The sequence below is a fragment of the Acanthochromis polyacanthus genome, chromosome 11, assembly GCF_021347895.1.
Source record: "Acanthochromis polyacanthus isolate Apoly-LR-REF ecotype Palm Island chromosome 11, KAUST_Apoly_ChrSc, whole genome shotgun sequence".
Classification (NCBI taxonomy): Eukaryota; Metazoa; Chordata; class Actinopteri; family Pomacentridae; genus Acanthochromis; species Acanthochromis polyacanthus.
Window position 1 is genome coordinate 40,567,148 of NC_067123.1, and position 25,573 is coordinate 40,592,720.

Genomic DNA, 25,573 nt, shown 5'->3' on the forward strand with positions numbered 1-25,573 from the left:
TTGTCATATTTTGTCTTGTTTTTATCTTTTTTTGGCAGAATTTTGTCATTTGTCATGTTTTTGTCATTTCCTCTCACTTTTGTTGTATTGCGTTTCCTTTTTGTCTCACTTGTGTTTTTTTCTTGTTTTTGTCATTTTTTGTTGCTGTGAAAGTTTAATTTTTTGTCTCGTTTTGTTGTTTTTGTCTCACGTTTTTGCCATTTTATTTCCCGTTTCCTTTTTGTAATATTTTGTCTTTTTGTCATTTTGTGTCACGTTTTTGTGTTTTTGCTGTCATTTTGTGTCACTTTTTTTGTTTTTTGTCTCACTTTTGTTGTTGGTCTCGTTCTTGTCACTTTGTCATTTTACGCTAGAACAAAGGAACCATGAGGAGTTGTGGTTATTTATAGGTTATCATGCTGTGGTGTTACTGGTTTTACTGGAGATCAAACTAAACGTGGAACCTGAACTAAGATGAGTTTGACTCTCCTGCTGTGCGGTTTGCTCTGGATTTGTGAGGTTTTATCGCCCTCTTGTGGTGAAAGTAAGCAAGTTCTAACAGGATGGAAAACACACTGAAGCATTCAACATGAAAACACAAAAAAATGTAATGTGCAGAACAGACAGTGGCTTTGTGATTCATTTTATTTCTCAAACGTACTGTATACTGTCACAGTTTACAACACAGCTTTAAATGTAAATACACAGCAAAATAAATTCATTTCATACAAAATTAAATCTGAGAAATCATAAGAGTCGTTCTGATCCTTTTTCACTGTAATCCTCTGAAGCTAAACTGTTCTTTCGGTCTATTTTATTCACTTTTTACCTGAAAACACATGAAGAAACCGATTCTAAACGCAGTGACTTCAGTCCTCTGTGCTTCCCGTGTGGTTTTGATTTACTGACGTTTTCACAACTAATAAACTACGATTAGTCCTGCTTCCGTTACAACGCTGGGAGACCTTTTATTTACCTTTCACTTCTCATTTCATTAGTCACAAACCAAATAAACGAGGGGTGGCTACGCTCACATCCGGGATCCTCAGACAGCATGCACATAAAACAAGCTGATATGTTCAAATTCGGTTTTTATTTAGCCAACACTGCAGCTAAACAGAATACAATAATACGTTTGTGTTTCCTGTCCAAAGGCGGGACATACAGAGAAGACGATGAATCCAGAACGACTACAAACCTAAAGAGGGAAGATAAAGCCACCGTCGGTTACCGAGATGATCCTTTTTTTATCGGATTAATCGCCTTTGACTTCACATGTGATCGATGCCATCAGGTCGACTCTCATCAAAGTTCACCTGGATCTGTCTGATAGAGGCCCACATTTACTCAAGCAATAAATCAATCAATCAATAAATAGATCAATAAATAGTTACTGGTGATTGTAACACTCTGATATACAGTATATTTCAAGGTTTATCTGTTGAGTACTTCCACTATTTACATCAGCACGATATATATATATTCATAGTGCACACCCACCGTGCACACACACACACACACACACACACACACACACACACACACACACACACACACACACACACACACACACACACACACACACACACACACACACACACACACACACACTCCACCTTGTACAAACACATGCACACGTAATGAAAACCTACAGCGACGTGTTTTCCTTCACAGAGTCACACAACACTCACATACACAGTAGTTCCTCAGGGTTTCCACAAACACTCACACTGAGGTGCTCTCCGCTTCTCAGACAAAAAAAATCCCAGAAATATTTGTGTGTATATCTGTTAATATATATGAAGCTGTATGCGTCATTTCTGGGTATTTTATTAGATGCATGTTTCGGCATTTTCAGGGCTGGTGGGGGGACGAGCTCAGGGTGCTGGAGGGTTAAATTCAAAGATCATCAGGTGGTTCTTGCATGTTTTGCCCTTAAATCAACATGCAAAAACCACGCACATACGACTGAAGTGTTTCTCATTGTTTAAACTGCTTCCAGATTTGCAGGCAGCCGCTCATTCAAGTCCATCCTGACATTTAGTCTGTTTTACAGTAAAAGGAGAGCAATTGTTGGAGTTCCAAGCAGACATTTTTGCTGCAGTATTTTAAACTGTCCCTTCTTGGTGCTTTGAAGGAAACTTTGACAACTGGGAAGAAAAAAGATTGCTCAAAGTAGCATAACCTGTTTCCAGATTCCAAAGTGTCGCTGTGAAACTGAAGAAAACTAAGATCTGTCTTGTGTTGAGCCTTCTTCTCCTGGTTTCTATGACATGATGAACAGAAACCAGCAGCTACCTGTGAGCTACAGCGGCACAAATCTGGAATCTTATTGCTGTTTTCTTTTGGATGATTATCATTTATACACAAGGGGGCTAAAACATGTGAAGCTTCCTTGTGTGGTGCTTTACATGATCTTGTCTAACCTGAAAAGACACATCACAGATCGTGCCTGATGAAGGCCGAGCACTGAAACATCACGCTAAAGAATGGATCTCTGCAGGTCAGACACACGCCTGCCTCATGAAACTTGTTGCTTTAATTACATTTCCCTAATCCTGATTTAAATTCTATTTGGATTCATGAAAAACACTGCATGTCTGGATGTCAGAGCAGGAATGGATTGTTGTTTTTTTTCTTCTCTGGTTTGCTGCCTGAGAAGACTCCAGTTTGTAGAGGGGAACCTCTAACACCACCCACCAGTAAACTGGACTGAACCATTCCTGGATATCCAGACTGCACCATCCCCACTCCTCCACAGGGGGAGCTCATGTTAAGTCCCATCTGCAGACTCCCTGTGTCAGAAGTGGGTTGAACCGGTGCCACCTGAAGCGTACCCACGGCAGAACAAGACCCTCCCAGGTTATGCTCGCTGAAGGGTGCACCATGGGAGGGCGCTAAAGAGGAACCAAAAAGGTTGTAGCATGGGGTGGATGTGGAAGAAACACCCCTCGCTTTGAGAGCGCCTGGGAAACGAGGACGGAGAGATGAGGGGAAGGAGAAAGGGAGGGATTCAAAGTGTTCCAGTAAAGAGAAAATGCACCAAAGCAGAGCAGAGAGAGGGGTGGGAGGAGTTATAATCTGCTGGGTAATAGACACTAATGTCACACACAACATCTAAACACTACTGCGAGACCACAGGGGAGGAACACATGATCACAAGAAGCTTCTCCAAACAAACCTAATCATAGATATTTATCACACCGTCTCCACCCCTCTCTCTCTCTGAACGTCTGCTGATCAGCGGTGGAATGAAACTTCTCCAGAAGCGACTAATGTTTGCCGTCTTTCAGGTTGAACATGCATCCGTTTGAATCACCGCAAATAATTCCACGTGTAGCCTCTGTCACAAACGTTTTTTGTCACCCAGAGTACAGCGTTTTTTCTGTCCTTACCGATGGCTTGTGTTTGGGGGGTGTTGACGAGGGGGCGCTGTCGGGGTTTGGAGGAAAACAGGTCGTCCAGGTCGACCAGCGACGCCCCCGCCGAACCCAAGAATGAAGCAGTCTTTCTGTACATCTCCTCTTCCTGCTCTGTTCGCTTTCCTGCAATCAAATAAAGGTCCAGTTCTACTCTAAAAGGTGTTTTCTTTTGGGGACACGTCAGGGAGGAAGAGAGAGCAAAGCGGAAGAGAAGGTTAATTGATTAAGACTGTTAGGCAGCGGCAGAACGACGGGAAGATGGAGGTGGAATGGAAGAAAATGGTGCAAATGATCTTTCATGTGTTCATAAACACAGACGTAGAGGCAGTTTAGTTTTAGAAATCACCGTATCCAGCATTCCAACATGTTTTTAGCAGCTCAGAACACAGATTTAGTTGATTTAATAAGAGCAGGGAATGGTACTGCTGATTACTGATGAGGGTTTGTGCTGATGAATGATGGATGGGAACAGGCAGAGCATTTCACGTGACTAACCTGTGCCATTACCACTCGTGCTGCTTGGTGCCCCCCAGGGATCGCTGCTTTTAGACGCTCCATCTCCAAAGGGGTCACTGGACGGGGAGGAGTCTGAGGGAGGAGCAGGTGAACCCCACGCATCGTCGCCGTTTGCCGGAGCTGAAGCTGAGTGGGGAAATAAAACCGTCATGGACAGGTAAAGATTTGTGCCAAATGCCTTATTTTAAAGATAAAATACTTGAAACATGAGCTTTACTTCTCAGCTTTTTGGACCCATAAAAAAAATCATCTATAAATAGAATTAGGTGTCTTAATGTCATCTAAGTACGGATATTCAGTCAGTCCAATGGTCATTCTTCATTTGATCACCGACTCTTGAGCTTTGTCTTGAATCGCTCTCTATTCATGTGGTATTTTATACAGGAAGTCCTCAGTTTACGACGTCCTCGACCTACAGCGTTTCATTGTCACATCAGAAATGGTTACGTGGAACTAGTGGATGAATAAATCGTCACGCTATGCTAGCAGACGGTTTTGTTTCCATTCTCTGGTTGTACTCCACCTGGGATTGTGCTGCATTCACTAACTTTTTGTCCTTCATGATGGCTCCCAGCGTAAGTCAGACTCTTCTGATGCTTAGCCATCTCCATGGAAGTGAAATTAGACAGAATAAAACACTGGGAACAGAAACACCGACCAACATGGGTCAAGTTGTAAAAACAGGTCAACATATTGTAGTGACCCTCTGTGATGAATGAGTGAGACTTTATCTGGTTCTCTGCTGGTTTATTGAACCTTCACACAGGATACTGTGGGCCGTAGCCAACGCCAGAATAGCTCCAGAAGAACTAGAAAAACCCCATAACTTAGCTCCAGAATGACTAGAAAAACCCCATAACTTAGCTCCAGAATTAGCCTCCGTTCCCAGCTCTCTCTACTGCTGACTCTCAGCCAATCAGAGGTGAGCTAACTAAACGTGGCACATTCACTGACATCAGGTAAATCTGGAACTGAACAATAAATATTGAAAGCTCAACATCAACAACAACATCAGTCCGTTTGGTATTCATGGCTTTAGGAAGAACTCATGGATGTAGTGATGCACGGAACAGATTTGTTCACATTTTCACCAGTGTTCTGATGTATGGAGAAAATTGGCTCTGTAGGCAAAGAACTCTGATGTAAGCCGAGGACCTCCTGTATTGTGTTGAATGAGTGAAGAACAGGGTGAGTTTGGGCATAGCTGTTTACATTTAGCCATTTTACCCTTGGTGCTTTGCACTTTTGCTCTTCATTCAAACACCAATGAAACTGGAGGCACTGGTGACCACCTCTATCTCTTAAACCACAGGTGCCAACATCATGTTCAATGTTTGTGATAGTCGTTGACCGTTTATGTCATCAAGGCTCTTGCTAGATGATCCCACATCAGAGTCAAGGAACAAATTCCCACTCTGACTCCCACTGCAATGATTCTGCTATCAACAGTTATGATGCCTACTTTACTGTATGACCATGATCATATTTCTGTGCAGGCGTGCAAAGTGCCCCTCACTGAACCTCAACTTCAGAAGGAATGTCCCAAGGCCAGTCCTCCGATCAGGACGGTAAAAGGAATTTTGAAGTGGTAGTTAACGGCATAAAACTATGCCAGATTCTTTAATTACATTTGTTGTCAAGCAGATGTATAAAAGAAATCTACACATTTTGCCAGAAGATGGTCCACTGGTATATAAGACCACTATCTTTGGGTATTGCTTGTTAAGAACATTTTGTTCACTGACTGAGGTCATTGATGATCATAGAAAGCTCTGTTATGGTGTTTCTTTACTAGTTATACTCCCATAATGCCAACATGGAAGTGCCTGCCACCTTGGGTCCCCTACAGTATGAAACAGTAACATGTTCTACCCAGTGACGCTACCAGGGACTACAGCTAATCTACAGTATTGAAGGAAAGTGGTACTGGGTCTTAGGTATGGGGTATCAGATATTGGTAGATAGTAAATATCACATTATTCAGATTGAAAAAAATACTTGATTGGGACATTCGTAATATAAATCTATTCTTCAACGAGTGTCAGGTTTCAACAATGACCATCCATGCTCACTGGTTTGTTTCTTACCTGGGGCGCCCCATGGGTCATCGTCTGTTTTGGACGCATCCCCAAAAGGATCAGCACTGTCAGCAGGTGAGGAGGCACTGGCCCCATTGCCCCAGGGATCTCCACCTTTGGTCTCATTTGGAGCAGATGGTGGCCCCCAGGGATCTGACCCAGTGCCAGGTGGAGAGCTGGCAGGTGCCCCCCATGTATCTGCCCCACCTGGAGGTGAGCTCACTGGAGGGGCATTGAAGGGATCTGAGGCATCTTCTTTTGGGGGAGTGGATGGTACTGCAAATGGGTCCTCTTTAGGGGGTGTTGTTGGTGCAGCAAAGGGGTCTTCCTTTGTAGGTTTGGGTGGTGAAGAGAATGGGTCTTCTTTTGGGGGCGTTGTTGGTGCAGCAAAAGGATCTTCTTGTGAAGGTTTGGTTGGTGCAGAGAAAGGATCTTCTTTAGGGGGTGTCGTCGGTGCAGCGAAAGGATCTTCTTGTGAAGGTTTGGTCGGTGCAGAGAAAGGATCTTCTTTAGGGGGTGTTGTCGGTGCAGCGAAAGGATCGTCCTTTGTAGGTTTAGATGGTGCAGAGAAAGGAACCTCTTTAGGAGGACTTTCTTGGGCAGCAAAGGGGTCGTCTTGTGCAGGTTTTGTTGGTGCTGAGAAAGGATCTTCTTTCGGTGGCGTTGTCGGAGCAGTGAAGGGGTCATCTTTTGCGGTACTGAATGGGTCATCCTTTGGTGCACTGAAAGGATCATCTTTTGGGGTGTTGAAAGGGTCATCTTTCGGAGTATTAAATGGATCATCTTTCGGAGTATTAAACGGATCATCTTTTGGGGCGTTGAAAGGGTCATCTTTTGGAGTTTTAAATGGATCATCTTTTGGGGCAGTAAACGGATCATCTTTCGGAGTTTTAAATGGATCATCTTTCGGAGTTTTAAATGGATCATCTTTTGGGGCATTAAACGGATCATCTTTTGGAGTTTTAAATGGATCATTGTTAGAGGAACCGAACGGATCTGGTCCATCTTTCGGAGCAGCAAATGGATCCTCTTTGTCTTTGGGTGCATTGAAGGGGTCCGAAGTGTCTTTCGGGGCATTGAAGGGGTCATCTTTTGATGCAGTAAAGGGATCAGGTTCCGCAAAAGGATCTTCTCCATTCTTTGGTGGTGAAAACTGATCTTCATCAGTTTTAGTTGGAGCCCCCCATGGATCACTGCTAGCTGCTGTTTCAGTTTTGTCAGGACTTGTGGGTGCGCCCCATGGACCTGTGGCCTCTTTCGGTTCTTTTTGTGACCCCCATGGATCTGGTTTTGATTCCTCCTCTGCTTTATCTCCGCTCCAAGCATCAGTTTTAACACTACTGGCTTTGCCTGCATCCTCCCATTGCAGCTCATCGTCACTCAACTTGGCCTAAGACATAAATATTGCAAACTAGTAAATACCAGCACTTGCTAAGGATTTCTTTCTTGGTGGAAAAAAAATACTCCAATTTACATAAAAGATTGAACTGATATGTTTAAGTAAATTAATCAAACATGCCATGGTGTAATAGTTCAGCAACTGTAGTTAGTAAGTCTGAATATATCTACATTTTATTTACACCACCAAAATCAGATTTTACATTAAAGTTACTTCTGAGACAACCTCTTGTAGTGTTCTGGTAACAGATAACATTAAATCAGTGTGGTGTTGATGATACTATGGCCACTTGTTATAGCAGTTAATTATAGATGCTGGCACTCACCCTTCTCTCAGCTTCTTTTTTCTCAAATTCCTGTTTAAGTCGCTCTTCTTTACGGGCGGCAAAGGAAGCAGTCAAGTCGGCCACTGAAGGTATGTTGTCCAAGGATGGAAGCCCGGTGGCTCCAGGAACGTAGCACGGCTTGTAGTTGGGATCCTTGACGGTGTCCACAGATGAGGCTGGTTGGAAGGGTTGAAATTAATTATTAGAAATATTTGTGTGGGCGAGGCAAACACTTAAAGATGACTGAACAAAAACTTGTGAAAGAATGGGTATTTGGACAGACGATCTCACCTGCAGAACTTTTTGACGTCTTTTCTCTGGTTTTAACAGCAAAGTCTCTCTCTTCCTTTAGTTTGTCATCATCCTCCATAAGAACAAGGACAACTTTGGCCTTTTCTCTCACGTTCGCACCCTAGGACACATATAGCTCCATTAGATTTCTACTACTTGAGCAAAGTTACCCATAAACCAAAACCTAGATGGTCTTAAAACACAAATCAATCAAACGTTCAACTTAAATCTCGATAAGTAAATCATAAAAACACAGAATTATGTTGATAATGTTGATAAAATAAGCCTGAATTGGGGCCTGTAAATGTAGTAGATGATCAAGGTCGAGGATCTTTCCTATGAATCAGAGCTTTCTTACATTTGTTGAAGATATCTAACCTAGACTGACTGTTTTCATTCTAGTTGTGAACCTGAAGGAGTATGGAAACAAGAATGTTATAGCATCAGTAATGGAAGGCCTTAAAGCAGACCATGGAACCATTTAATGGAAGCTAAAAAGAGGCAACCTTTGGACGTCATCGGGAAGCATCACCTGATCTTTGCCATCCTTCTCTACGAAGCGGTACTCTGTGAGGGCTTTGACAATGTAGATGTTGTCTTTCATTTTCAGAAGCACACGATCATCACCAGTCTTTAACAGGTACTCCAGGAGTGTCAGCGACTGGGATGAAAAACATAAGCAGGTTTGTGAGAAAGAAAACTATGTAAAGCTGGACCAAAATTGTCAATCCTTACAGCTTTTAGAAAAACATCCGGACTGTTGCTTTTTGATTGGTATCTTATTGGGGAATTCAAATAGCAAGTAAAATAAACAAAATAAAAGCTCTGTGTGAAGTCACGACGAGAATAGGAAAAGATCAATGATAAGTACAAGATCCAAAACACTGATGAACCCATAAAACATAACGTAACCTCCTGGCAAAGCTGCACTGGTCTGTGATGTTATGGAGCAGTAATAGCACAGCGTACGTCATTACTAAGGATCAGATGAATAAATCATGGCATAAAATGGAACACTGACTGCTTTAATACAGCATCTGCTAAATGGGAGGGTAGTTTACGTCAGATATTAAAACTCCTGTGCTTCACCAAGTTAAGATTTCAGTTTTTATTGCAGTGAAAAATGAGCCCACTGTGAGGAAAAACATGGCAGGAGCAAAAAACGGCCACAAACTGTTGGGGTTCAGAGGGTTAACTGAAAACACCTATAGTGGCAAAGCAAGGTGATATTTTTTTTTCTTTAAATATATTGCTAGATATTGGTCATCCAGCAACCTGCATCTTAAGGGCATGTGCCCAGAAAGAATGTTTAATCAGGCAAGAAAGCACCTGGTAATGACCTCCTACTAATGCTTCTTAAGAACAACAACAACAACAACAAAAAACAAAACACTGAGATGAGGCATCTGGGTTTTGTTACTATGACAACATCAAGACATCAATTCCCTACTTAAAGCACCATTGTATGATAGATTAGCATCTTTATATGTGACCGACAGCCAGAACAAGCTTCACCTCCAGAGTCCTGCTCCTAACCAGCAGTGACAGTCACTCCACCTTTCTGGAAAGTTCACAGATTTTCAACTAGAAGTGCTTGGAGCAGCTGAATGAAAAAGCAGAGCTGCTGGGGGCATCAGTTTTCCTCTCGGTGGGCAGTTATCCTCTATCCTCATTGGGAATAATTACAAAGGCTGATGGTGCTTAGAAAAATGGCTCTGTGGACACATCTCCACTGCTACTCCCTCTGCCCTTCACCTTGTGTATGTGTCTCCAGTTCTTGTCGTCTTTCAGCCGTTTCCACAGCATGGTCATGATCTCATTGCAGGCCACCACGTTGTAGGTCAGGTCAGAGATGTCGGCCATCTGGGTGCTGGAGGGGCCCCAGGGGTCGTTGGACGTCGCCTCTCTGACCTGCAAAAGTGAGAAGTGTTGGTGTGAAAAGCAGCTACAGGAAGTAGAAGGTGGAGGGAACAGAAAGGTTGGAGATGCCGGCTGACAAACAGGAAGCCGACTTTAGTACAGAATCTCCTTTCACTGAAAGTTATCATTTTTACCAGGATATTACTGATCATGTACCACCAGAGCAGCATTTTAACAACCACACTGACAAAAGTAAACGTCAGACAAAGACAGCCCAAGTAAACACAAAATGCAGTTCTTAAATGATGTTTTTATTTATTAAGGGAAAAAAACAAGGGGGTGATTACTCTTTTACTGTATGTTTCAGTGTTGTGGAAATATTAAATCACTGGTTTATCTGTAACCTCTTCATGCAGCTGACTCTGTTTCATCATAACATCAATGTTTATGGAGATGCTCTGTTAATAATCCTGGCAAAAACTCAAAGAAATGCTTAAACCGTCGCCTTAAAATGAGCTACAGAATACAATAAAATATGTAATTCTCTCTTTCACTCTCACCTTGACCTCGGCCTCAGAGTAGTTCTGGACCAGGTTCTTCAGCTGTCTGCGGAGCATGGAGGACGTCATGGTGTCTGGTAGGGAGGTGGAGATTCAAACCACCAAGACCTGATGTGGAGAAAACAGAGAAGACGAGTCAGCAGACAGAATCTGACAGAATTAAATGACGTGTTTACGGCTGCCATGATCAGTCAGCATGATGCTGACTGATCATGGCAGCCGTAAAGACGTCATTTAATTCTGAAAATGCATCTGCATCAAGATTTAGAACCAAAACTTCAATCTATTGTGACAAACCTCCTTCCTTGGCATCATTGTGTTAATTCTGAACCAGTCAGTCATTTCTGACTCTACAGGTTTCTAAAAAGGTGGCAATCTTCAAAACTCCAAAGTTTCTAACGTCAGGAAGTCCCTCCAGTGATCCCAGAACAGAAAAGATGTTTGAACACGATGCAGAGTTTGGACGTAAAGACAAATACTGTACATTAATGCAGCTGAATTTCCAATACAGGAGCTCTCATTTACATATATTTGTTTGTTTTTCAGATATTATGAAATAAGAATGGAAACATGGGCCACTCAGGCTACATGCTAACCAGCGACCATGTTTCGTGCACCATTAAAAGTCAGATTTTAGAACCACATCGTCGTCTGACATCCTCACCGTACACACAAGTTCACAGCATAGCCGTCGTCTTTAACCAAACTTTACTTTCAGATTCACAGCATAGCCGTCGTCTTTAACTAAACTTTACTTTCACAGACTCTGAAGCTACTAAAAAGTCAGAACTATTCAGTCAAGATAAAAGGCTGCTGCTTTAGCTGCTTGTAAAATATCCAGAATGAACTTTGTTAAACATGAAGGCTCTCAGTCGTCCAGGTCATCTTAAGGTGAAGGGTTAGTTCAGACTAGACTTATTATTATAAGTCCAGTTGTCTGAACTAAACCCTTCACCTTTGTTAAATGCTTTGAGAGAAATTTAGATTTCTTTTGGATGACTGTAATTAACAATGACTCTTCTTTCCTATTTATTTTTATCATGCCTGAGTTTATAGCTTAACTCAGTTTGGCACTCTAATATGTAAACTGCTGTTTCCATTCTGTACTGTGCTACATTATACAACGACATGCAATCTGTCAAAATAAAATGAACCAACTTTTTGGAGGAAAATTAACAATTTTGATTTATGGAGTAATTGTTAAAATAGCAGATAGATTAATGGATAGAAATAAAGAGTTGTGAGTGTCAGCCCTGAATGCGTCCCATTTTAAAAACATCTGCCTCCGTATGAGTCTAACTTTCTGCTATCTTTCATCCTCCTCTTCTTCCTGACTGCTCTGGTTTGTCTCAGGATGTCAGAAACCAGATCCTCAGTCCACATAAAAACAGCTGAGGTGATGGTTGGCACTGAGGGACAACAGCAAGCAGACAAACACAAACATGAAGCTGAACACCTGCTGTAGATGACAGCTTTCATCCGTCGCTTTTTCATAACTGCTGCTACAAAACAGATCCTTCACCCAGGTTAGATAACTAGCTGGCTGAAGGCAGCTTCTAATTTGTAAGTTTAGTTAAACCCCTCATGCTGTCTTTTTAAGTTTGTGAAATTGTTTTCATATCTGTAAAAATGTCCTAATCAAAGGTCCAGTCTGGGCCTGGTCTAAGGTGTCTGGATACTAAATATGCAATGGAATCCTCTTTTTGTTGCAGCTTCACACATTGAATAAAGGTTTAAATATCTGTAGCTACGTTTTAAAGACTCTTTATCCCATGTAGGACCGTTTAGTATTGATCTGATCAGTCTATATGTGGTGATTTCTAACCTGGAACACAGCTAATCTGGTCTACATGCAAAAAGGGCAGTAAAATGTCACAACATTTTGGACATTTACAGATAGAATAAAGGTTTCACAACAGATTTGGCAAGCCTGTATATACATATATATCGTGGTTTTATATGTGAACCACTTTTAATGTGGTCTACATGCTATGCTTTTTTTTTAGTGGAATAAAGATCTCACAAATCAGTAACTGTCCTGCAGAACCTAAAAACTCTTTAAATCACAATTTTGTTTCAGATTTGACTAATTTTATATCCTAATTTTCTCGATTTAGGCCATATCTAATTTGGTCTAAATGTGACAAACAGCTGTGAGATCTCCTTATTTTAGAGTTAATATTTAAGTATTGAGTAAGTAACCTTGTTTAAAAGAGCTGTTAGTGTTTCCAGTCTAGATCTGACTCGTCATATATTGTGGTTTTACATGTGGAACAGATCTAATGTGGTCTACATATAAAAACAAACTGAAATTTCCCTATTTGACATCTTCTCTAATAGAAACAAACCTTCCACAGTTTAGAGTCTGTGTTTACGTCTCTTCAGCCTCCAGAGGACCATCTGGTCCAGATCTGACCAGTCTATATATAGTGGTTTAGATCTGGACCTGGTCCACTGAGGTCTACACGCAGCTAAAGCACTTCTACCCCATATTTTCACTGCCACACATAAAGAAACAGAAAACTATGAATAGGTGACTGTAGAGCTGAACTAGTCCTGCTGCAGGGGAGTTTCTGTCAGAATCACTGCGACAAACACAGATCCTCGGTCAGCTAACTGTCCGGCTAAACTACAAGCTAGTTAGCAACAGCATTGTTACAAATAATCAGCTAAACCCTTATTGACAGAGCAGCAGTGTGATCGGTCTGAGCTGGCTCTGCTGTAGGTTGTCCTGTTCGTGTTCATCACGTCTGTCTGCGTCTTTCAGCACCTCGGAGAGCGACAGGAGCCGTCAACATGCTAACTAGCTAACGGCCAGCTAACGGCCAGCTAACGGCTAGCCTCCAGATTAGAAGCCGATTTCAGCAAGCCAAGGAGCGGCTACACGCCAAGAAACCGCCCGCTGCGTTCAGTCCGAAATGACACCCGCTGACTGCGCGTTTTTTCGTGCAATAAATGTGCGTAATTAGGCAGAAATAAAGCACTGACCATGAGCAGATATTCAGGAATCTTCGAGGAGGAGGGAGGAGGACACGACGCCGCGTTTCCGCTTCCGCAGTTTCCAGCACCTGCCAGGCCACTTCCCCTCAGCCTTTATTTATTTACTTCTGTTTTTTGTTGTTGTTTTTCTTCAGTTAACCTCCAAACACCTGGCATCCACATATGGCAACATCTTTCTCTCTTTTTTTTTAAAAAAAAGAGCGTTTTGTTTATAATGATAACAACAACAACAACAATAATAACACCAACAACAATAATAATAACAACAAAATAGAATAAAACTAATAAATATAATAATCAGATATTAGATGTTATCTGATTACCATACTGATTGGTTGCTCCTTATCCCAAATAACTAGAAGAAATCTAAAATGTAGCCAAAGCTCTGGTCTTAGGAGGTTAGAGCAGTTTCATTGGACTAAAGTACCATTCATAGTATTTCTGATAAAATGAGTTAATATTTAGGTTCAGGATGAACTATTGGACACCAGAGGCACAGGTTTCCATGTTATTTTACAATAAATTAACTATGTACCTTAGATTTAGTCTCTAGTTTCTGATGATGTACAGCTATAGTTTTATAGATGCAAATATGCATCTTGGAAGTACTTGCTTTCATGCAGTTTATTTCATAGTACCTTTTGTTTAGTTCCTCATGGTTCTGCGTCTATTATTCCAAAATTGGAATTTAATTCTTTTCATAGTTTTTTTCTATGATATTACATTTTAAGCAGTTTCATGACAATAAAGTATCATTAATATGTTTTCTGGTTCCTTAGGTCGGTATGTAGGCTTTAGCTCATAACACCAGTAGATACTGGCATTTTTAGCCCCAGTATAAAGGACCAAATGCTTTCTGAATACCCAAGATCTTAATTAGTGTTTTTGTTTGTTTGCTTGTTTATTTCGTAAAGTTCAAATTCTTCAGTCACTCTGACAACGAGCTGGATCTTTGAAGACAACACGATCTATAGCTGATCAGAAATATTGCGATGTTATTTTATTGTGCTTCAAGAGACATGCAGAAATGTAAATTAAACACAAATAATCACACTTTTTATGTCCTGGTTAGCTGCTAATGGATCTACAGAACATCTGTCTCAGGTTCCACACACTGGGTATGGTTTGGAGTTTTAGTGGTGATATAAATACAAACATATGGCACCAATATTTACAAATAATCCCAAGAAAAAAAAATGCCCTTGATCTGAATTTTCAGCATTTTTTTTTTTTTTTTGCATCTTGTCTGATGGTAAATGAATCATGCTGGACTGTTGACTGAACAAAAAGATGGCTTAAATACATTAATTTGGGTTTTAGGAACTTGTGTCAGGAGGATTTGTGGAATTTTTTTGTATCTAAAATGAAGAAATTAGTCCTTTTGTAATTATCTTAGAAGCTTTTATCTCCAGAATTTAACATCAGGATTGAAATCAGTCATTATCATTAGTTGGTAAATGTATAACTGCATCATATGAGTTGAATAGGTCATTTCAAATTATTATAAATATATTATAATAACTAAATCTATCTGCCCCGGTACCGGGCTGAGCCCCCCGGTGTGTTCCGGTCTACCAACGCCCCTGCATCCATAACTGAGTCCCTCCGGTCCTCACGGTCCCCCCTCCCACATCACCAACAGTCGGATCAAGATGGCGGCTGAGGCAGAGTACGAGTCCATCCTGTGCGTTAAACCGGACGTCAACGTTTACCGGATCCCGCCGCGAGCCTCCAACCGAGCATACAGGTAAACCGACACCTGCCGGGTCCGTCAAACGTGTCCTGCCGGGTGTCTCCCGGTGCCGGTGAGGCTGTCCTTCCCGGTGAGAGACCGCTCTCAGCCCGGTTTTAACGGACGTCGGTTAGTCCAGATGTTCTGAACGTTAACGGCTCCGTGTGTCCGTCAGAGAGGTGACCGGGAGGGTTGTCGTCATACCGGGTAGAGAACCGGAGTCTTCCTCCGCTGGATGATGAGGGCTGGGACTGACCGTTGCCGTCCTTATATACCGGTTATATGGTCTGAAAAATGTAGATTAATGTTTCCCTAAACCCAGTTTAACGTCTTCAGAGGACAGAGGAGTCGAAATAATAATTAAAAAAAAACAAACAATAAAAACAACTCCCATTCAGCAAGCCTAAGATTATGTTTGTTTTTCAAAAAAAAAAAAAAAAAAGCAAAATATTTGACAGCAGCTGAGATCAGGGCTGCTCCTCACCGTTATTTTCATTACATTGATTAATTTGGTCTAAAAATGTAGAAAAATGTAGATCAGTGTTTCCCAAAACCCAGTGAATGCCCTCAGATGACTAAAAAAACAAAAAGCAACCTCAAAATACTCACATTCAAGTGAACACAGTGACTGTTTACTCACCAACCAGTCAAACCGTGACACTTTTATCTGAACAGAGAAGAAATCAAGACAAAATGAAAATGTTTAATTTTTTTTTTATTTTAATTCATGTATTCTCATCTGCACCACCATATATTTAACAGCGGACAGTTGTGTTGTTGTGCTCCTAAAGACATGCAGAAATGCAATTTAAAGACTAATAATCAGTGTGTATAAGATAAGATAGACTTTATTAATCTCACAAAGGAGAAATTTAACATTACAGGGCTCTTAGAAACAAAAAACAGAGGAGTGCAAAAGTCACGAAAGTGCAAGAACAAGATAATAAATATTGCACATAATAACAACTACACAGTAGTGTTCTATAGTCTGATGGCAGTGGGGATGAAGGACCTGCGGTAGCGCTCCTTCTTGCACTGAGGGTGTCTGAGTCTCGTGCTAAAGGTGCTTGTATGTTCTGGTTAGTTTCTAATGGATCTACAGAACATCTGTCTCATTCTGTAGATCACTGGATATGGTTTGGAGTTTTCCTGGTGATATAAATACACACATATGGCACCAATATGTTAAAATAATCCTGAAAACATGCCGCTCTTCTTAGTTTGCAGCGTTCTTTTTGCATTTTGTTTGATGGTAAATGAATCATGTTTGACTGTTGGTTGATCTAAACAGACTATTTAAAGACATTAATTTGGGTTTTAGGAACTTTAGAGACCAACCAGTTAGCAGAGGTGATAACTGGTGTTTAGATGAGATTATTGTGATGAATCGTTGCTGAACGATTGTCTCTACAGGGCCGCTGACTGGAAGCTGGACGCTCCTGACTGGTCTGGTCGAATGAGGATCACAGCGAAGGGCAAAGTGGCGTTCATCAAACTGGAGGACAAAGTCTCAGGTAGGACGTTTCTGGTTTCTGGACCTAACACAAACAGTAAGGTTCATTTTTCACCTCAATATAAAGTCCTGCACCTCCATGGAAACAGAAGACTCATGACACAGTTATAAAACCATAAATCACATAAAAAGAGCCGTTTATTTTTGACACGTTTGTTGGTTGCAGCTGATTCTCAGATGTTCCAAAGAACGAGCAATCTTTTGTCTTTTATAGATTCTCATTTTCACAAACTGTCTTTAAATCAGGCATGCAGCATAAAGAGATGTTGATGAGATAGAACCATTTTAGGCTCAGTATGTTTATCACAGTGGCTCAGTGGATCCAGCCAGAAGATCATCAGTTCATGTCCCGACCGGGGATTATCTGTACATCAATTAATCCTCATTAGGGTCATGAGGGGCTGGAGTCTATCCAGCTGAGGGTGAAGGTTCTCCTGGACAGGAAACAGTCCATCACAGGGCTACACAAACAGACAAACAATCACACTCACATTCACACCTACAGACAGTTTAGAATCACCAGTTAACCTCAGCATATTTCTGGACTGTGGGAGGAAGTTGGAGAACCTGGAGAAAAGCCACACATGTACAGGAGAACACGGAGACTCCATGCAGAAAGATCCCAGGAAGGCCGGGATGAGAACTGGGGATCTTCTAGCTGTGAGGTGACGGTGCTAACCACAGAAGAATAAAAACAGGACATAGTAGAAGATGAAGTCATGAAAAGAGCCTTGAGCTCTCATTTAAAGTTTCTAAAGATGGAGCAGAATCTGTTAAATCCAAAAATGCAGCTAAATGCATTTAAACTGAAGATGGGAGACATGAGATCACACTCTGCTCGTTCTTCTAACATGTTCTTCATTTTCCCTCCTCTGGTCCTCCAGGTGAGCTGTTTGCTCAGGCTCCGGTTAAAGAATATCCCGGCGTTGCCGTGGAGACCGTCAGCGACTCCAGCCGCTACTTTGTTCTGCGGATACAAGATGATAACGGTGAGGTGTGAATGTCAAGAAGACGCCAACAGATTAAAGTTCTGGTTTATTAATCTGTCCTTTATGAGGATCTTGAAGCTTGGTTCTCTGAGTTCATGTCGGTTCTCCTCCTCTCCTCCTGCAGGTCGCAGCGCTTTCATCGGAGTCGGCTTCGGGGATCGAGGCGACGCTTTCGACTTCAACGTGGCTCTGCAGGATCACTTCAAGTAAGCAGGAGGAGGTTCTGGTGTAGAATGGGAGCTAGTTTCTCCTCCTGGAAAAGACAATGATGGCAGGAGATTGTTTTTGTGAACCATCGCTTGGTCCATGAAACGGCTATGATTAATTAAATATCCAATTCAGATTCACACTTTCCCAAATTTGCCACACGGTTTTGAAAGGTTGAAATGTTTTTTGTTTTTTTTTTAAATCAAAATTGACACCAGGGGAAGTAAACTTTCAACTTCCGACAGTCCTTCAACATACGTGCTGTTCTATTAGGAAACCTAAAGAAATCTGTGTTAATTTTCCAAAAGGCCTTGTTCAAAAATTAACCAAAATGAAACTCTTTGCTCTAAACAAATTCTGCAAAAAATAAAAAATTCTGCACAGTTCAGTACAACTGAGAAGCATTTAGTAATTCAGCTCTAATTAACAATCACATGACAAAAAATCTGAAACTGTTCAGGCCCTGTTTACACAAATGGAAGCAAATTAAAAACTGAAGTATTCCAGTGTCTATATTATGCAGAGCCACATTTGTTTTTATCTTTTACAGTCTTGGTAACACCTGCAGGCATGTGGAAAAACATCCTGCATGTAAAATACAGAATACTCACATTCAGGAAGCTGAAATCTGAGAATTAGTTTTTTGTCCATTAAAAATAAACAAATATAAATAATCCTTACAGAAATTGATTTATCTTAATATTATTAATATTAATAAATCCATTAATTTGGTCTTAGAAAATTGGAAAATATCTTTATAGTGTTTCCCAGAGCTCAATATGACGTTTTAAAGTGACTTGTTCAGTCACAGATGAGCAAAAAAATAGAAAATACTCACATTCAGGAAGCTGGAATCTGAGAAAACGAACCCAAAATGAATTTATCATTAAAGGATCTAAAAGGTGAAACCAGCTGAGTGTTATTTTGATTAAATGTTTGGATTTTGTTCTGTCACAGAGGAGCTAAAAAACAAACAACAGAACTAGTCATGGTTGTTCTGTTTCCATAGAGGGGAAGGGTTCAATAAATCTGACTACACTGAGAGCTTTTTTTCCAGTTTCCAGGGATCCAATAAGCCTTTCTTTTGACTTCCAGCCTGTCAGTAATTATCTGCAGCCGGTATTGACTCGTCGTATTTCTGTTTACTGGATCTGCACGGTTGTTTTTTGGAATCAGCTTGCAGGAAGCTGAGAAGTGCTGAGCTCTGTTGTTTATTCCTGTATCAGTGCTGATGTTGAGTGTTTGTGTCCCTGCAGATGGGTGAAACAGGAGAACGAACTCAGTAAAAACGCTCAGCTCGGAGATTCAGGACCCAAACTGGACCTGGGCTTCAAGGAGGGACAGACCATCACACTCAACATAGGGGTGAGGACTGTACCATCACACTCAACATAGGGGTGAGGACTGTACCATCACACTCAACATAGGGGTGAGGACTGTACCATCACACTCAGCATAGGGGTGAGGACTGTACCATCACACTCAACATAGGGGTGAGGACTGTACCATCACACTCAGCATAGGGGTGAGGACTGTACCATCACACTCAGCATAGGGGTGAGGACTGTACCATCACACTCAGCATAGGGGTGAGGACTGTACCATCACACTCAGCATAGGGGTGAGGACTGTACCATCACACTCAGCATAGGGGTGAGGACTGTACCATCACACTCAGCATAGGGGTGAGAACAGTCTGACACACTGGAAACATCAAGCTTTTCCTCCAAAAGTCTTCTGAATAAACCGAGACAGGTGATGGACCGTTGAAGGCGTTTTAATCAGAAGTTAGCTTGCAAGTAGCGTTATCTGAGATAAAACTTAAAAAATGTAATTAAAATGCGTTATTCTAAATATTTAAAAGACATAAATGAGCCCAAAACACATTTTTAACATCTGTTTACGCTCTCTGCAGCAAGGTAAAAAGAGAGATAAGCCCCGCCCCCAAGGCTCAGGTGGGTTTGGACTCCTCCCACCACCACCTGGAGGCAAGATAGCTCCTCCTCCTACGTCAGGCTCGTCCAATCACAACATAGTCCAGCAGACGGGAGGCACAGCGACAGGTAGGACTGTTTACTATTACAGGGAAAAACTGTTTGAATGGTAACCTATTAAGTTTTTTCATTTAGGTGAAATCCCGCGGAGGAGAAGTGCACGTGGCAGCAGGATGAAATATAAAAACACTCCCTGTTAAATCCTAAAAGAAATTCAAATGACTAATCCCAGTCTGAGGTTGCAGCACAATGTCATGAATAGAATATGATTTAAAATGAATTTAACAGATCTCTGCATCATTCACCTGTAATCCTGTGGAACTCCTCCTTGATGTTCTGACAGGTTTGTGAGTAAAAGTCGTTTCAGAGCCAGGAACACTTTTCTGACTGTCCTCCATACAGTTGTCTTACTCTGCATCTCTGACATCATATAAAAACTTCCATTTGCAAAGAACCGCAGCGCAACACACAATATCTGCTGGATGTGAGAGCATGACTGGTTGGTAATGTAAATGTAAGGACGGATTAGGTTGTTTATGTAGATTATGGACTTGAAACGATTATGAAACGGTACCGCTCAAACCGATAATTGTCCGGAAATGCGAGAACATTTATGCGCGGTCTGATAACAATCTACCGACGAATATTTAATGATCTGTGCAGTAATGCTGCTCCTTTATCCACTGGATCGTTAATAAAAGCTGTTCTACGCCAAAACTCGCTCGCTTACTGACTGAATGAATGAGGAAATGAAACAGCGTGTGGCTGAAAGAGGGCGGAGACGGAGAGAAACTGGAGGTTTTTCTGAGTTTCCCTCATTTCAGGGTGAACAAACTCAGAGTTTTCACTAAACCTGCTTCATGAAACGAACCCGTGGAGTCAACATGGAAGTAAATGAACGTGCAGTCTGACAGGCTGGATGTTCTTCTGTTCTGTGTTTCAGGCTGATATATCTGTATTTCAAACCAGAATCTTGCCTCATGCAGCTTTAATCGACCTCATTTCGTCGTTACTGTGTTAATTAGTTGCTGTTAAACGACTCGTCTGAGCTTCAGGCTGCAGGAAAGGACTGAAATGTGTGTCAGCAGTTAATGAGATCTGTGTTTTTATCTGTGTTCTTGCCTGTCAGGATGCCTTCTGGAGCTGGACAGCAGTAACTCCAACACCGTGGTCCAGTCTAACCCTAGTTCAGATCTGTGGGGAGATTTCTCTGCTCCTGCAAGGTAGGAGATGATTTTACTGTAAAACACAGTTAGGATGTAACAGAAAACTACTTTCCACCTCTGATTCCGTCTCCACCATCATAACGCAACTTTTAATCTCTCAAATGAAACATAAGCACTGTAACAAACAAACAAACAAACAAACAGCAACACAGTCATATATCAGCAGCCAATAAAATGCTGTAAAATACAGTAATTTTCCATAATTAACCCTCCTGCTGTCCTCATTTATGGTCACCAAAAATATTGTTTCCTTGTCTGAAAAAAATTCAGCAAAAAAATTCCCCAAATTTCTGAAAATTTGCAAAACCTTCAGGAAGAAAATTCCAATAATTCCTTAAAAGTTTCCCTTAAAAGTTTTTTTGTTTTTTGTTTTTTTTAAAAAACAAATTTGGCAAGAAAACTCTTGTAAATATTTTCAAAAAATGAGTAAAAATCTTCCAAAAAATCCTAAAAATATCTAAAGTGATTACATAAATATCAGTAAAACTTGTAATTTTTTCTTTAAGAACATTCACATAAAAATCAACCAAAATCCAGCAAAATTCACCGGATTTTGGTTGATGTTTTTTTTTTAAATATTCTAATATTTTTTTTTAGCATTTCTTTTTTTCCACCAAAAAATGTCCAGAAATTTCCCAAAAATGTTGAAAATGTGGACATCAGAAGTTTCACTGTGAAAATATAATTTTTTATCCACATTTTCAAACTTTAAAACGGTTAATTTGACCTGTAGGACGACACGAGGGTTACAAAAATAATATTCTGGTTTTCTTTTTTTGCTTTATGCCTCTTTAACTCTGAGTTTTCTCCTTCTAGTTCTGGCTGTTCTGTTTCTGTAGAGCTACAGGTCTTTATATCATAGTGAAAAATGAGTCCACAGTGAGGAAAAACGTGACAAAAACCACCCAGAAGCTGCTTGGAGCTCAGAGCTTTATGAACTTCTGTTTCTGCTTCCAGCTCCGTTCCGCCTCCGTCTCGACCACAGAACTCCACCAACTGGATCCAGTTCTGAGCCGTCGATCACGTCGGTTGTGGTTTCTCATCTCACCTGCATCTGTGTCTGTCGCTTCCCATGCATCACGCTGAGAGTAACTCCCACACACTGATCCCACAGAAACAGAGCTGCAGAATCATCTTTCTGTCCAGCGTTCCCCACAGGAGACGAAGCATCAACGAGTCGAAGCCATCAACATGAAATGAGCCATTCTGAGGACATCTAAGGGCTACGAGCAGCAGCTGTTCCTCCCCTGCAGGTGGCGCTCTGAGCAGAGCTTCATCTCTGATCTGGAGGTCTTTATTTGTCTCTGCAGCAGCTCCGCCTGCAGGCACAGCAGAGAACTACACCTCAACAAGTCGCTGTGAAGTCTGTACACATTAGAGGAAGGAGATGCTGACCATCTTGTGACGCTCTAGGATTGGAGTTTAGATGTGATTCTTGTCTTAAAGCCTCATTAGATGGATAAATTTCAGATCGCAGCACTGATTAGAATATAAACCCTGAAAGAAAAGAACATTCTGTGACACATAATGGCATTAGAAACAGCTTTTCCACAAAGAAAAATAAGATTTTTAGTCTGAATTAGGGATCATTTCAGGAGCTTTGTCTTAAAATTACATACATAGCTGTAAACCTCCTCATATCTGATGTGCAATTTGATGCCAAATATTGCATTATAAATCAGTTAATTGATGCATTTTCCAAGCATTAGTTCAGATCTTTTCCTTAAATCACCTTTATTAGATGATCAGGAAGGACCCATGGTGGAGTATTTAGTGTGTCTGGATGAGATACTGCAGGTAAAATGTGTTCATATAAATATATCTACACCAGGTCACGCTGCTTAAATCTTGAGAATTTGTGTTTACAATCTAAAATCGTGTTTTTGTTTACTTCTGGGTTCTTTTTTTGTTGTCGCAGAGCTGAACTCAGACACGGATTCTTTACTGTCGTATATTTACATTTTTAAATGAGCTAAAGAGTTAAATAGTGCATATCGTTCTGCTGTTTGTCTGCTGGAGGTAAATTTAAAACTACTGAAATACTTGTTCACCCCAAACATGCCGTTAATTTGCCTGTTTGATCGTCTAGCTGGAATGAGAACTGTAGGATCGTCTTCAGAACGTCCTGTTTTACGCTGAAGGATTGTTTTTTAGTTCCTAACGGGAAAGATACAGTCTGCAGAGCTGCACTTTAAGCACTAAATATGCAGTTTGTAATTAAAATTACCCAGATTTAAAGTTAAAGGTTGAGGAAGCTGTTAAACCAGGGCTGTCCAACATGAGGCCCGTGGTCCAAAAGCGGTCCTCCAGAGGGTCAAATCCGGCCCTCAAAGTGTAAAAATTACAGAGAAGACATTAACTGCAGATTGTAAATTAGTAAAACTATAAATTTAAAATCATTTCTAGACCATGACAAGTTGTTTGGATCAGAAAGTAAAATACTAGATTGTTATTTGTCATTTTGTGTCTCATTTTTATAACGTTTTGTCTTGTTTTTGTTGTTTTTTTGTCATTTGATGTTTTTGTCGTTTCGTGTTTCTTTTTTGTCTCCCTTGTGTTGTTTGTATACTTTTTGTCATTTTGCAACTTTTTTGTCAAATTTTTTTGCCTCTCTCTTTGTTTTTTTGCGTCGTTTGTGACATTTTTTCATTTTTGTCTTATTTTTGTCTGACTTTTGTCGGTTGTGTCACGTTTTTGTCGTTTTGTGTTTCCTTTTTGTCTCATTTGTGTTTTTTGCCTTATTTTTGTCATTTTGTGTTTTGCGTCGTTCATTGTTTTTGTGCATTGTTTTTGCCGTTTTGTGTGGTTTTTTTGGTCTACTTTTTTTGCCGTTTCTTGTTTTTGTCGTTTGTCCATTTTGTGAAAATTTTCAGAATGTATTTTTTCGCACTGAAACAAAGGAACCTTTAGGAGTTGTGGTTCTTTATAGGTTATTGTGCTGTGGTTTTACTGGTCCCTGGAGATCAAACTGGGCTGAATGTGGAACCTGAACTCAGACCAGTTTGACACCCCTGCTCTAAACAGTCCCTCAGTGAAGTGTGATGATGAGAAAACAGGCTTGAACAGGGATTAAATTCAGTTTCCTGCTTTTTAGACGTGTTTTACTGGAAAAATGTTTAAGGAGCTGCACTTAAAATGCAGTGAGAGTCCTGTGGTGGATTTATGCTTAATGCAACATGTTCAGCTCCAGATGCAGGAGTGACAGAAGAGCTGGACAATCTGAGGACAGTATCTGGAATTTAAAAGCTTCAGAGTCAGAGAAGATCAGCAAACTGGAGCCAGCAGCTAGTTAGCTTAGCTTAGCTTAGCTTAGCTTAGCTTTGCACCTGTGAACACATTATATTGTGTTAAATTCCTGTTTCTTTCAGTCGTGCTAACACTGAGTTAAAGAATGATGTGCTATAATCCTCTGGTGGCCTGGAATAAGACACAAAAAGCTCCTTTATCGAGCTCTGAGTGAAAACCTAAAATGATTGTTTCCTCCTGAATGTCTTCATGGCAGCAGATGAAATGTTTGGATTGTGTTTACAGGACCTTTGGCTTCTGAAGCTGTTTTGACTGTGAATTAATTTGCATAAAGTTTTCAGATTTGCTGTATTTAAACTGGCATTAAGCTGTAGGGCTGCTGGATAAATCTTACATGTGTGTTGTGTTTACATCGCTCCCACTGCTGGCTGAGATTTAAAAACAGAAACGTTTCCCATTCCTCTCTCATTCCACCGCTGCTGTAAAGTTACCGGACTAACACTTTGATTTATGACCAATTTAATGAGAAAGAGGCAATAAATCCTTTCAAAGGATGTGTGGTGTTCTTATTTCTACACTCGGACACAGTTCAGTTCTACGTTGTTTTCATTCATTATTGTCCTTTTATTAGTTTTAGGAAACAGTTCTGAACCCGACCCGTCAGCAGTAAGCTGTGAGAACATGAAGGCTGAATAAATAAAACAGGGCAGGAGCTGTTTGATGACAGTAGATGAGCCTCCAACACCACAACAGACACAGTGATCCATCATCTGAAGGTCGACAGAATACCAGCGTGACAGAACAGGGTCAGTAGAAACAGCTGATTAAACGCCTTCAATCACCAGAGGGACACAAAGCTGACACATTATTTTTCTTTCACTATTACCAATATCTGGAAAATATTTTTTTTCTGATTTAAATACATTAAGGAAAGAATGTCACGACTGGAATATGCTGCTTCTGCCACCACGACTCGACCCCAGGAAAGTGAAAGAAAACGTACAGAAGCATGGAAAGTGGACTGATAACTCTCTACACTGTATTTTAGCTGCTCTGACATGAATAAAGGGTTAAATACGTCCTCCACCACGGTCCATTTCAGGAGTCAGACTCTATCAGAAGCTAACTGGGGAAGAAAGACAGACGGTCATAGAAATATTACATCAGGTTGTGAGCTCGGTGACCGGCAGCTTTTAGCTCTGCTGACAGACAGAAAGAGAGAGCCACAGACAGCTG

At 40.9% G+C, this 25,573-nt stretch overlaps 2 protein-coding genes across 2 annotated transcripts; one reads left to right on the forward strand and one right to left on the reverse strand.

Moving 5' to 3' along the window:
* Window positions 1–606: 606 nt before the first annotated feature.
* epn1b (epsin 1b) lies at window positions 607–13,538 on the reverse strand. The gene is made up of 9 exons (XM_022193872.2): window positions 13,419–13,538; window positions 10,431–10,538; window positions 9,766–9,921; window positions 8,543–8,671; window positions 8,011–8,131; window positions 7,720–7,895; window positions 6,005–7,385; window positions 3,897–4,043; window positions 607–3,567 (listed from the first exon to the last, which is right to left on the reverse strand). Exons 2-9 carry the CDS (start codon window positions 10,497–10,499, stop codon window positions 3,554–3,556), a joined length of 2,193 nt encoding a protein of 730 aa, XP_022049564.1. The 5' UTR covers window positions 10,500–10,538; window positions 13,419–13,538; the 3' UTR covers window positions 607–3,553.
* Window positions 13,539–15,040: 1,502 nt separating this feature from the next.
* necap1 (NECAP endocytosis associated 1) lies at window positions 15,041–24,891 on the forward strand. Its single transcript, XM_051955273.1, has 8 exons — window positions 15,041–15,177; window positions 16,576–16,676; window positions 17,560–17,664; window positions 17,789–17,870; window positions 19,128–19,236; window positions 19,787–19,934; window positions 20,995–21,088; window positions 22,049–24,891. The coding sequence occupies exons 1-8, from the start codon at window positions 15,083–15,085 to the stop codon at window positions 22,101–22,103; spliced, it is 789 nt and encodes a 262-aa protein (XP_051811233.1). The 5' UTR covers window positions 15,041–15,082; the 3' UTR covers window positions 22,104–24,891.
* The last annotated feature ends 682 nt before the right edge of the window (window positions 24,892–25,573 follow it).

What these genes read in the sequence shown, in the direction of transcription:
- epn1b (XM_022193872.2), bottom strand. Translation starts at nt 10,499, where the DNA reads ATGACGTCCTCCATGCTCCGCAGACAGCTGAAGAACCTGGTCCAGAAC. An exon ending in ACTCTGAGGCCGAGGTCAAG is followed by an intron (nt 9,922 to 10,430) that starts GTGAGAGTGAAA and finishes TCACTTTTGCAG; the next exon opens with GTCAGAGAGGCGACGTCCAA. An exon ending in AAAAAGAAGCTGAGAGAAGG is followed by an intron (nt 7,386 to 7,719) that starts GTGAGTGCCAGC and finishes TTTATGTCTTAG; the next exon opens with GCCAAGTTGAGTGACGATGA.
- necap1 (XM_051955273.1), top strand. Translation starts at nt 15,083, where the DNA reads ATGGCGGCTGAGGCAGAGTACGAGTCCATCCTGTGCGTTAAACCGGAC. An exon ending in GCGGATACAAGATGATAACG is followed by an intron (nt 17,665 to 17,788) that starts GTGAGGTGTGAA and finishes CTCCTCCTGCAG; the next exon opens with GTCGCAGCGCTTTCATCGGA. An exon ending in GACGGGAGGCACAGCGACAG is followed by an intron (nt 19,935 to 20,994) that starts GTAGGACTGTTT and finishes CTTGCCTGTCAG; the next exon opens with GATGCCTTCTGGAGCTGGAC.